The sequence below is a fragment of the Syngnathoides biaculeatus genome, chromosome 15 (assembly GCF_019802595.1).
Source record: "Syngnathoides biaculeatus isolate LvHL_M chromosome 15, ASM1980259v1, whole genome shotgun sequence".
NCBI classification, from domain to species: domain Eukaryota; kingdom Metazoa; phylum Chordata; class Actinopteri; order Syngnathiformes; family Syngnathidae; genus Syngnathoides; species Syngnathoides biaculeatus.
The window spans coordinates 3432032-3445647 of NC_084654.1; the positions used below are offsets into that span (position 1 = coordinate 3432032).

The 13616-nt window shown below is 44.7% G+C and overlaps 1 protein-coding gene across 7 annotated transcripts in view; it reads left to right on the top strand.

Annotated features, from left to right (window-relative positions):
* dglucy (D-glutamate cyclase) overlaps window positions 1–2243 on the top strand; it is a 51011-nt gene extending 48768 nt beyond the window's left edge. For 6 of the 7 annotated variants that reach the window (XM_061842784.1, XM_061842785.1, XM_061842782.1 and 3 more), the window contains exons 14-17: window positions 280–399; window positions 1349–1506; window positions 1574–1724; window positions 1870–2243. In XM_061842784.1, coding sequence (XP_061698768.1) covers window positions 280–399; window positions 1349–1506; window positions 1574–1724; window positions 1870–1871 — 431 coding nt within the window. In that variant the 3' untranslated portion in view covers window positions 1872–2243. The remainder of the gene's footprint in view (window positions 1–279; window positions 400–1348; window positions 1507–1573; window positions 1725–1869) is intronic. The other variant, XM_061842779.1, reaches the window with a different exon arrangement.
* The last annotated feature ends 11373 nt before the right edge of the window (window positions 2244–13616 follow it).

The following is a 13616-nucleotide window of genomic DNA, read 5'->3' on the forward strand; positions in this document are numbered from 1 at the left end:
TGCAAAAGGTTTGGGGACCACTGATGCGTTACCCTCTGTATGAAATGCGATCTATAAATGAATTTGCTTTGTTTTGCTTTGCATAAATGATGCAGACAGTGAAATTAAGTTGTTTGTATTAAATAAAATTGCAGCTATTACGTTGATGGTGCACTTGCATCAATAAATTGCTTCCCTTTTAACAACCAGGCAAAATATGTAGGACGCTGCTACTATACTCAAATACACATTACCCTACCAATGTCATCCTGTTTGATAAATACATCTCATCCACTGCAGGCATTGGTGATGGTGGAAATGAGTTGGGGATGGGTAAAGTGAAGGAAAAAGTCAAAAACCTGATGCCAAAGGGGGATCTCATAGCATGTGATGTGCCTGCTGACTACGCCATCACTGCAGGTTTGGATTAGCAGACATCCTCAAATTGCACAGTCACCACAAATGTTTTCCCTTTTTATTTGCAAACACCCATTTATCTGGCACCGTAAAGCAGAGAGCTTGGAGCAATGACATTTTTTTTAATCCGTCAAAGCCCTACATGGTTTTTTTCTGACACTCAACTGCAACAACAATTGGCAAATATACGTAATTCCAATCCAAATGCTGTAACAGAAGTAATTCCTTCAGAATATATATATATATATATGTTCACATCCCAAAGACATGTATTAATTGGACACTCTGAATTGTCTTTAGGTGTGATTGTCAGTGCGACTGGTTGTTTGTCCCAATGTGCCCTGTAATTGGCTGGCGACAAGTTAAGGGTGTACCCCGCCTCCTCCCCGAAGATAGCTGGGATAGGCTACAGCACTCCTGCGACCCTTGTGAGGATAAGGGGCCCAGATAATGGATGGATGGAATGTACCTGTATTTAATTAAACTCCCTATCCTAAAGATTGTCTCATGCCAGTTTGACATTGTCAATGATATTCCATTCTCAATTGCCTCAATAAAGGGTTAGTTTTTAAAAGAATAAGACTTAAAACAAGAAATCAAAAGCTTGAAAAACCATCATTTTTGTGGATCCAGTCGGTGACAATAATGAGCAGCATCAGGCTCAATTGCTTAAAATTAATTAATGCAAGCGAAACACACGACACAGTAAGTTTTTGCTACTATCAATCCTGCTACCAGGAACTCAAGGTTCCTGGGCTGGTAGGTGGAAAAGCCACTATTAATGTATGTACAAGAGGGGCCAAAATCAGACACAGCTCATAAATGTATAAAAGGCTAACTATACCTTGGACCATCATCATAAGACGATAATGAATAAGGCGTTGCATGGACACACTCGTACATAAGTATTGTGATGGATCATTTGTTTTTTCACTCTCTATATCACATGCAGGGGTTTCTAACTGGGGAGGTTACGCTGTAGCTTGTGGTCTTTACCTGCTCAACACCTGCCCCGCCCACCAGCGATACCGAAAGAAAGGCCTGGGATTTGATCACCAAACTCCCACAGAGCTGCAAGACTGGACTGCTAATCTGCCATCTGTGGACAAGGTTAAATTCACATTTACATCGATCTCAATCCATCTAACTGAATATCCTTGTCAAAATTGATCTCTAGGAGGAGTCTATCTTGTCAACTCTAGTGAATTTTGGCATTCGAAGTGGGAAAACTGCGCATCTGGCCATGGAGGTGGATGGTTTGACCTTCCGTCCTACACATTCTGATATCATCACCAGACTACTAGAGGTTACTCTTGGCTCAGCCAAATGTAAGACTTCATTGCAAATGCAACTTTGTTTTTTTCTTTCATTGAATGTTGCTGTTAGCTAAAACAAATATTTGGTTTATAATGTATTTTTGCGGTGAACATGGTTTAGAATTGTATCGGTCATGTGTTGACTCTCTCCCCCTAGAGACAACTCATGCTAAGAGTAGAATCGTGGAGTTCGAGAGTGTGAAGACCTCCTAAGATCTTAAGAGTCAGTCTCCTACTTATATCTATTCTATCATTTAGAGTATAGAGTATTGTTCAGTGAGAAATTTGAAAAAATATATAGCCTAACTCATGGCTGTTTTTCTTGTGTCAAATTATAATCAGTAAATTGGGCCTACAGGGAAAATGTAATAACACTTTTGCAATCCATAATCTGATTCATGAATGGATAAACATACATTTTAGTTTGGGATAGGCTAAATGAAATAAGTGAATCTCTTGTTGTACACTGGATAACCCTAACCTCAATAAACCATGTTAAATGAATACCCGTATGATGGTGTCAATCAAAACAGAGCATTATTGATTACTTTATTTTTTATTACATTACATTACTTATTACTTTTTACGGAACCATTAAATAATGCATTTGTACCTCATGTTTTTGTCAGAACATCATAAAAGGGTGGCACAGTAGCGCACCTGTAGAGCATTGGCCTCACAGTTATGGAGACTGGGGTTTAAATCCCGGCCCTGCATGCATGTTCTTCCCGTCTCTCTGTGGGTTTTCTCCGGGCACTCCGGTTTCCTCCCACATCCCAAAAACATGCATTCATTGGTGACTGTAAATTGTCCCAAGGTATGATTGTGTGTGTGACAGTTGTCTGTCTCAATGTGCCCTACGATTGACTGGTAACCAGTTCAGGATGTACCCTGCCCCACCGAAAAGACACCCTGGGGACGACCCAGGATACGCTGGAGAGACTGTCTCTCGGCTGGTCTGGGAACGCCTCAGTATCCCTCCGGAAGAGCTGGAAGAAGTGACTGGGAAAGGAAAGTCTGGGTATCCCTGCTGAAGCTACTTACCCCGTGACCCGACCCGGAGAAGCGGTAGGAAATGGATGGATGTATAGCAGTGGTTTTTATCTTGGAAATCTGCCATGAATGCAATTTTTGCCCAGTCTCTTCCTTATGGTTTTGTCATGAACACTGAAGTTAAAGGGCTCCTGTCATGAAATGGATGATTTTTAGTATGTTATTAATGAAAAAACGTCAGCCAATACAGGCCTATGCGTTTTTTCACCATAAAACATGATTTTGACCTATACCGCTTTTTGTAACTCTCCTCATGAAAATCCTCTCGAAGGATTTGTTTTCGAAAAGAAGCAGGAAGTGGCGTTAAGGACAGCAGCACTCCCAAGTGGACTCGTTTGTGTTGTTAGTTTTACCTTCGGGTAGGTAGCTCTTTGTTCCTTCGTGTTAGCCAAAATGCCAACTTATTGCATTGCTGGGCATTGCTTGAACACTTGGGAGAATGGATTTAGCCTTCATGAGTTTGCAAGAGACCCGGTTTGTTGTAAAAAAATGGATTGTTCGGGTGCAGAGGACGAGAGCTTCGTGGGTTCCAAATAACAGGTTGGCAGTAATGTGCCCCGGCTCGACGGTGTTCAACAAGTACTGCCTTGAACATCCCCCTAAAAGCAGCATGGCTCGGCTCCATTATATGTCACCACGGCACCGAAAATCAGCCACACCGGCTGAGGCGCCGCGTTCGGCGGTCACTGCTTCTGCGAAGGCTTCACGTCGGACTTTTGGGACGGGGGCGGCTCTGAAGAACCCAGCCGAGAATGCCTCACTCCTGCCTGTGTGCATAAAGCACCCTGGCTCGACTGTTTTGCTCAGTACTGCTGCGTCTGTGAACACCTCCCTAAACCAGGACAGCTTGGCTCTGTCATAAGCCACACCGGCCAGCTCATCCGCAATGGCTCATCTCTGACGCGGAAGTGGATCGGACGGGGTTGCGGTTTGGCCGTGATCACATATCATCTGAATATGGCTCGAAACAATAGTGTAATGTTGCCCCAGTAACTTCACTTGATCGTGTGGTGTTCTCCTTTTCAAAAAGAGCTTCCGTGTCAGAAGGGGCGCGTTTGTCTCCCATAGTTACGGTGAACCGCGTGTTTTCATTGGCGAATGTCCGGGTGACGTCACGGATGGAGGATGCAGCCAATATGGCGACCACTTGGATATCGTAGAATGACACTTCTGCAACTTTGCGCATGGATGACGCACTCTCCGCTCACGTTTTTTTTTTTTTTGTATAGACATTCAAGTGAATAATGTTATATGTATTTTTCATTACAATCTCTATTTTAGAATGTTTATAGGGATGACACTTGGGCTTTAACTGAGGCAAGGGCATCTTGCAGTTCTTTACAAGTTGTCCCGAGTTTCTTTATGGCCTCCAGAATGTGTCATTGCTGTTATCTTGGGGTAATCTTTGCCAGCCAACCACTCCTAGGATGGTTAACCACTGTTCTACATTTTCTCTATGTGAGGATAATGGCTCTATGTATGGTTTGCTGGAATCACAAACTTTTCTAAACTGTTCTGGAATTTATTTGGATCAGATCATTTTGTTGCAGAATTTAAGTTCTTTCGTCTGACTTGATTTTGTCAGGATGGATTCTTTTTTAGCGGTCCCTTGATTTACCAGTTCTGGAGGTAGTCAGAATTGTGTGTGATCAATGAAAATTAACCCAAAATTGTAATTAGCCACAACTAATGAATAATTTGATAACTGCTAACAAATACTATACAATAAAAAAGTAATTGCCAAGCTATTAAAGCTTTTAGACCCAACTCCACTTTCAAGCTCATTGTATTCTAACTGACACCTTGGGGACGAACGGCGCATACTTATATTGAACCAATCACCTATATCAAAGAGCCATTTCAACCTGGTTTTTGTGGAAAAGACAACACTTGGAGCCACAAACACCTATTGAGATCTGAAATGAAGATGTTGGCCTATATATTTAATGTGTGGGTCATTAGAATCTCTAAAGAATGTATCTCTCTGTCTTTGTGCGTGTGTGTGTGTGTGTACACACACACAGGGTACCTGTACTTACGAATATCTCGCAAGGAAAAATTCAGGTTACGAAAAGCCTCTTTGGAAAAATATTGTCTCTAGTTACGAAAGAAATTAAGGATATGAAAGGCAAAAGTAGCGCTGGATTCCCAAAATTCCACCGAACGTAAAAATCCTGTATCTTGGTTTGTCTGGTGCGATAGAGCTGCTCTCCCATTGGCTATCGCCGGAGCATTTTCCTGGCATCCCATTGGCTAGGAGGGACGTCTATATTCCCATGACTGACGTCTTGTATCTTGGCTTGTGTGGTGCGATAGAGCTGCTCTACTATTGGCTATCACATAGCATCTTCCTTGCATCCCATTGGCTCGGAGGGACGTCAGTTTTACCCATGATGTACTTCCTGTATCGGGCAGGAGGCAGGGTACACCCTGAATTGGTTGCCAGCCAAAAGCAGGGCACATGGAAACTAACAACAATGATACTTACAATCAGACCTAGGGACAATTTAGAGTGTCCAATTAAACACATGTTTTTGGGATGTGGGAGGAAACCGGAGTGCCGGGAGAAAAACCCACGCAAGCACATTGAGTACATGCAAACTCCACATCGGTGGGCTGGCAATTGAACCCCGGTCCTCAGAACTGTGAGGTCAATGATCTACAATTGCACCACTGTGCCACTAGGGTTTACCGTGATACACAAACACACCTGCATCCAACACTCATTCTCTGCAATGAAGAAACACTTGCTACTTATACATTGCATGCTGAGATTCAAGATAAGATTATTGCTTAGAGAAAGGAATTGCACCTTGTTGATTTGGGAAATTCAAATTCTGTGATAATGCCCTCCGAACCCGTTGTTCTTGCTCCAACCAAACGATCTTGTTACTCAATTTGTGCAAATGAAAGTCTAACAGAATAAAAATGTATGCACCCTGCTTCATGTGCATTGCATGGATTTGGGCCAGATGTGCTATTTAAAGGAGGACTTTGTTGAAAAAAAAATAGGAATGGGAGCACACATTAAAAGTTAGTAGATGAGGGTTTGTATTTCTTTTACAGGGAGTCCTCGGTCTTCGACAGAGATCCGTTCCTACAGTAGTGACTTAACTTGAATTTCGACTTGAGTCCAGATTCCACCATTAAAGTCAGAAATTACATCAAAATACTTTGTATAAAAACAAATACATTGAAATGAACCACATGATGTACTTGGCATTACTGCTGAGAGGTGGATAGAGAAGAAGAAGGGGAGGCTGTGCTAAGCTATTGGGAAGGAACATGGTCCTTAATCCTCTCCATCTCAACAAGTATCAAAGCACCTTGTTTTGTGGTCATTGTATCCAACATATGAACGGAACCCTTCCATGTGCTAAAAAAAAAAAAAAAAAGCTTTGTCTTTAATAATTGTCACTACGGTCGACCAACTTAAGCCTTGGTGGTATTGATGTCTCTCCTTTCTCCAAACATTTTATGATCTTGAGCTTCGTTTCCGTGGTAATGGATTTTCTTTTGGCTGCAGAAGCATTGCTAAAAGACACAGCTTTCTTCTTTGACGCAATAATGTCTAAAAAGGAAGGCGAAAAATGCGAAGACACTCCCGTAGCACAAGCACGGACAAGCATTAGCCAGACAAAATGGCGGATGGGCGACGGGCATTGTGAAGTTGAAACATTTTAGGTGGAGACTGTCTTAATCCGAGGACTCCCTCTATTGCCAAAATTATCCACCGGTTTCACCAATAAACATCTAAATTGGAAAAGTATTATAGGAATTCCTCTCTCGGTTAGACATTCCAATGACCCCGGCTAGAAAAGTGACAGCCAATGAGAGTTTGCCACGTCTGCAGTGCTTCCTGTTCTGACCCCCCATTGCTTGTGGATACGTTTCACCGAACAAAGAACATCCACTATCTGGCATTTTGTGTAATAGCAATAAATAAATTATAAATAATTACAAACCAACAAAACAAAAATAACATACTGTACAATGTTCAAGCCTCTGTGTTTGAGGCAGAATGTCATATATTGTGTCACAGAGCGCTCTGTTCATTAAACTTCGAAGTGTTTGTCACATTTCATGCCTCAAGAGTCCAGTTATTGACTGAACCTGGAATTGGACGAACACGTGGAAGGACCCCAAAAGGCCCTTCTTCCAAGTGTCCCATCTTGTGTGGTGAATAGCATTCGAAAAAGGTTCCCTAAAGAAAATGGTGTTTTACAAAGGATATCATGAAAACTAATACCTTGTTAGATCTGTTTGTACACTCATACACTCATGACTGAAGTTTATTTAGAATGAACCAACTTTTACATACATGCAATTCAAGTCCAAATGATATTGATTTTGTAGCACATACATGACTGCAGGTTTGGTGCAAAACAAGTATACATTATGACATTCATAGTGGGGGCCAACATTCAACACTTCTTTAACCACATTACTACTTTGGAAATAATTTGACACATTATCTGGACTGCATCTTTCATTTCAAAATTTGAGATTGTACATGAATGGAGAAAAAGCGAAATAAAGAGTGTTGGAACAACCCCTAGATGTCACAACCACATTATTATCTTACAAGAAATAAAAGAATACTAGAACCTAGTTCCATTATTGACTGATTTTTGGCAGTGAACCGGGACAAATGTTTTTTCACAACAAGGTCCTTTTCTGGTCGCTCCTTTGATGCAATATTCTGCGGTATATTCTGAGGCAGACAGAGGCTTAGCCCCAGTGAGATCACAGGGCAGGGTCAAGGATGTTTCTTCCAGGTCTGGTTGTAAAGCTGGCACATATCCAGATTTTGCTTGGATTTCAAAAATGTTCTTTCTTTTCAAATTTTTTTCAATTAATGTCCAAAATATATGGAATAATATTTCTTCAGATTGGAGAGTTTATTGTACATAGAACTTTGGGACAAAGTACTCCTTTAAGCATCAGTTTGTGGTGTCATCCACATGTCCAATCAATCTGTTGGGAAGGGATCTGATAAAATTGAGATTGGTACTGACATCCACTCCTAACGATATTGAAATTACAGTTCTGGTAGATAATGTGGAGTTATCATTTGTCATCTTGTGTCCCAACAACTCACAATACATTTATCACTGGGGAATCAATAGTCCAATTAGCACCTATCTGATGAGATTTGCAGCTCAGTTCATTTCTCACGATTCTGACCGGAACACCCAAAATTGCATTGTATGTCATATGTGCATGACGAATCTAACCGTGAGGAAACTTTTTACAGATACCTAAATTACTTGAATATCAGTGACCTTTGTTTTGACAAAAACGTTTGAACAGCATCTGTCTCACCAAGAGCAGCGCAGCTGTCTTTGATGTTGTCTGTTCAGCACCATACATTTCTTTGGCGAAACAACCTGCAGCAAAATGGCAGGATGTAGGCCTGTTTGTTGATTGATGTTAGCCCACAAGTGATTGGGCACCAACATCAGATTGGACAATGTGTTTTTCAGAATGTGTTAATGCGCACAGAAAGGTATTTAGAGCGCACACACGTGCCCTGTGCTCCGTTTATCTCACAATGAAGACGACCTTGTTCCAATCTCAGTCATTTCTTACACAAACTCCAATGGACATTTCTCCTCTGCTGGAGGATGTCTCATGTAAATTGTGGGCTACCAGTCAGCATGACATTGGGCTCATTAAAACGTTTCCAACTGTTCAGATTGAGCCTAAATCGTTTTATCGCCCTGTGCAGTGTCAATACCCATTGCGCACAGATGCTATTGACAGTATTCGACTGGTATTTTAAGCATTGCTCTAAGCTTGAATTATTGTACAATGTGATAAATCGCCAGATCAAACGCTGATATTTCCGTTGAAAAAGATCAGAACTCAGGGTCAGCCAATCAAATGGCGTTTTGTTCAAGATTTGGAAGATTTTAATGCCGCAATAAATTCTCTGGCTCCTTGTGTGCCAAACCCTTACACAATTTTAAGCCAAATTCCACCTGGCAGGAAGTGGTTTTCAGTTTGTGACCTTTTTAATGCATTTTCCTCTTTGCCAGTTCACAAAGATTCGCAATTTTGATTTGATTTGACTTTCAAAGGGAAAAAGTACACTTGGACAAGCTTCAGCCAATGCTGACATGAAGACCCACCCTCTTCTACAAGGCACTCACCCACAGTCTTTAAACTTTGACACTCACACCGGGCACAGCTTTGCTACAATATATTGATAATTTGTTGATTGCTGCTCCCACCAAAGAACAGTGTGAGAGTGATATAGTTGCTTTGTTAAAACACCTCACGTCAGAAGGCCACAAAACATCCAAACTGCAGTTTGTATCACAAGAGGTTAAAGCCCAAGTGTCATCCCTATAAACATTCTAAAATTGATATTGTAATGAAAAATACATATAACATTATTCACTTCAATGTCGAGCGGAGAGCGCATCATCCATGCGCAAAATTGCAGAAGTGTCATTCTACGACATCCAAGTGGTCGCCATACTGGCTGCATCCTCTGTACGTGACATCACATGGACATTCGCCAATGAAAACACGCGGTGCACTCAAACTATGGGAGACGAAGACGTCCCTTCTGACACGGAAGCTCTTTTAGAGAAGGAGAACACCACACAACCGAGTGAAGTTACTGGGGCAATATTACAGTATTGTTTCGAGCTATATTCAGATGATATGCGATCACGGCCAAACTGCATCCCCGTCTGATCCACTTCCGTGGCGGAGATGAGCCATCGCGGCTCATCCGAGCCGGCTGGTGTGGCTCATTTTCGAGGCCGAGGTGGCTTATGACGGAGCCGAGCCGTGCTGCTTTTGGGGGTTGTTAATAGCCGCCGCAGTACGCGATGAACAACACCGCCGAGCCGAGGCGCTTTACTGCGTTGTTGTTGCACGCGGCTGAGTGAGGCAGAGCCAAGTTGTGCTGCTTTAGGGGGTTGTTCATAGACGCTGCAGTATGCAATGAACAACACCGTCTAGCCGGGGCGCTTTACTGGACGCACGCGGCTGGGTGAGGCATTCTCGGCTGGGTTCTTCAGAGCCGTCGCTGTCCGCAAAGCCCGACACTCAGCCTTCGCTGGCGAAGCGACGCAGCAGCCCGACGCCGTCTGACTCGCACATCGACATATTTCGTACGCAGAGCTTTTGTTATGTTATAAGGGACCGATTGCATGGTCGGCCCCAAACTATTATTGTTTTTAGTAGCTGTATACACACCTACCTGTTATTTGGAACCCACGAAGCTCTCGTCCTCTGCACCCGTGCAATCCATTTTCACAACGAACCGGGTCTCTTGCAAAATTATGAAGGGTAAATCCATTCTCCAGAGTGTTCAAGCAATGCCCAGCAATGCAATGAGCCGGCATTTTGGCTAACACGAAGGAACAACGAGCTACCTTCCCGGAGGTAAAACTAATGGAAACAAACGAGTCCACTTGAGGGGGCTTCTGTCCTTTACGTCACTTCCTGCTTCTTCTCGAAAACAAATCCCTCGAGAGGATTTTCATGGCGGGAGTTACAAAAAGCTGTATATGTCAAAATCATGTTTTGTGATGAAAAAAGGCATGGGCCTACATTGGCTGTCAATTTTTCATTAATAACATACTAAAAATCATCTATTTCATGACAGTAGCTCTTTAGGTTTCTAGGACACATGCTCACTCCTCAAGGGAAAATGCTTTCTCCAGCTCGAATATTACGATATTGTTGACATTTCCAAGCCACTCACAAAGAAACGGGTGTTGTCGTTTTTGAGAATGTGCTCTTATTGTAGACATTTCATCCCAAATTATTTGGATTATGACTCTGTCATGTATTCTCTCACTCTGGATAGGTCACAGACTTCCTCATTGCATGTTAAATAGACACCTGAGGATACCAGTGCCTTTGAACACCTCAAGTGTGCCTTGCAATCTTGCCCGAATCTTGGGATCCTGGACTCATTCAAATCCTTTTATTCAGTTTGTAGATGAACGCCATGGAAACATGACAGCAGTGATGCATCAGCGCCTTGGCAACCGTCTCTGACCAGTGGGCTATTTCTCTCATCGACTTAATCCAGTGCATCTGTGCGCTGCTCACTCAGTATGTCCCCCAGCGTTTAAGTTCTATCTTGTAAAAGCTCATCACACTTGACTGCTGCACGTTGGCTCAGACAGAACACAGTGTTGTTGGGCCTTCCTCATGTATCACTACAACGTTGTAAAACTCTCAACCCCACTACTCTCATGCCACTCCCTGATGAGGGGGAGCCACACTCTTGCGCAGCAGCATTACTGCACTTATGTACAGCTCGTGTTGAAATTTTCCTTATACTCTTGCAAAATCTGGATTTGCTGTTTTATGTAGACGGCTCAACTTTACAAGATCCTGATACTGGTTCTTTCCGCAGTGGGTTTGTGGTGGTTGTTGATTTTGGAGTCATGTCTTCGTCCCCACTCCCTTCACATTACTCATCACAAGCAGCTGAGTTGATGGCACTCACAGAGGCCTGTCGTTTAACATATGGAAAATCCGTCACCATTTACATAGACTCTTACCATGCTTTTGGAGTGGTCGATGACTTTGGCGTCCTCTGGTGCCACAGAAAATTTTTGAAATCTGATGGCAAACCAATTCTTGACCATGACAAGGTTGCAATTCTCCTTGACCCTGTCCTTCTGCCATCTCTGACGGTGCGTAATCCATGCAGTTCCACATTTCGATTACCTCACCCTTATCCTGGTCCCCAAGAAACCTCCGATGTTAGGTCTGAATGACAACAAGCCTGTTGCTATGACATCTGTGGTCATGAAATCCTTTGAACATCTTGTGCTGGACATCCTCAAGAGCATCGCAGGTCCGTGGCTGAACCTGTCATGATCCTGGATTCCAGCCAGGGCTGGGCGCGGCCGTCTAATCGGAAGGGTCACACCTGCGCCTCATGACCTCCGATTAGACCCAGTACATATAGGACCCGGGGGACGACAGAGACTCTGCTAGATCGTTGCCTCTCATGCCTCGTTCCCGCACTACCGTACTCCTGACGTCTACATCCCGTGTACCGACCAACGCCTGTCTCCCGACCTACCCCGTAAGCCTGCCGTTACTGATCTTGCTGCTTGTTTGGACTGACTCCCGGGGTTTTTTTTTGTCAAGAAGAAGGACTCCACGCTGCGACCCTGCATCGACTACCGAGGACTGAACGACATCACAGTCAAGAACAGGTACCCTTTGCCGCTTATCTCTACAGCATTCGAACTCCTCCAAGGAGCCCGGATCTTCACCAAGCTCGACTTGCGCAGCGCTTACCATCTGGTGCGGATTCGGGAAGGGGACGAGTGGAAGACGGCGTTCAACACCCCCACAGGGCACTATGAGTATCTTGTGATGCCCTTTGGACTGACAAATGCTCCGGCCGTCTTTCAGAACTTCATTAACGACGTGCTCCGGGAGTTCCTGAACAGATCTGTCTTTGTTTACCTGGATGACATTCTCATCTTTTCAGCAGACCTAGCCTCTCACATTCAATAAGTCCGAGAGGTGCTCCGGCGTCTGCAGCAGCACCAATTATACGTGAATATCGATAAGTGTGAGTTCCATCAGGCATCCGTGTCCTTCCTGGGCTTCGTCCTGGCTGAGGGAGAGATACGGATGGATCCCGGGAAGGTCGACGCGGTGCTGCGGTGGCCTACCCCCACCAACAGGAGGGACGTGCAGAGGTTCTTGGGATTTGCCAATTTCTATAGGAAATTCATAAGGAACTTCAGTTCCGTGCCCGCTCCTCTGCATTTGCTCACTTCGCCAAATACCACCTTCGACTGGTCCGGGACCTGCCAGGAGGCCTTCGCCAGGCTCAAGGCAAGTTTCACTACTGCGCCCGTTCTCATTATTCCGGATCCCGATGACCAGTTTGTGGTGGAGGTGGATGCATCGAATTCAGGAATCGGAGCAGTCTTGTCGCAGAGGAGTCCCAGGGATGGAAGGATTCACCCGTGCACGTTCCTGTCTAGAAAGTTGACCCCGGCAGAGAGGAACTACGACCTGGGAGATAAAGAACTGCTGGCGGTCATGAGCGCGTTGGAGGAGTGGCGGCACTGGCTAGAGGGCTCGCAAGTACCGTTCGTTGTCTTCACGGACCATAAGAACCTTGAATACCTGGAGTCCGCGAAGAGGTTGAACGCCCGTCAGGCCAGGTGGGCTCTATTTTTCACCCGCTTCCACTTTAAGGTGTTGTACCGCCCAGGCTCCAAAAACGGCAAGCCGGATGCACTCTCGCGGATCCACGAGGGAGGGCGCACTGATTCAGACGCCGCTACTATCCTGCCAGCTGGGTGCTTCGTGTCCGGGTTCACCTGGGCGATCGAGTCGCGGGCGAAGGAGGCCCTGGAAGAGACACCGCCACCCGCGGATTGTCCGTCGGGCCGTCTTTTCGTCATTCCATCTCTGCGGGGAGACGTCATCAACTGGGCCCATACCAACAAGACGGTCTGCCACCCGGGTATGGCGAAGACACGGTCAGTGGTCGAACAAAGGTTCTGGTGGCCTAACCTCAGCAAGGATGTAAGGGAGTTCGTCAACGCCTGCCCGGTGTGTGCTGCCAATAAAACTTCCCGCCTACGGCCCGTTGGTGAGTTGCAACCCCTGTCCATCCCCTTTCGTCCGTGGTCACACATCGCGATGGACTTCGTTACCGGCCTGCCGCCTTCACAAGGGAACACAGTGGTGCTGTCCATAGTGGACCGTTTCTCCAAGATGGTCCACTTCATGCCGCTCCCGAAGATCCCGTCGGCCAAGCAGACAGCCCAGTTGGTATTAGACGAGGTCGTCCGTTACCACGGTCTAACCCAGGACATCGTTTCGGACAGGGGTCCG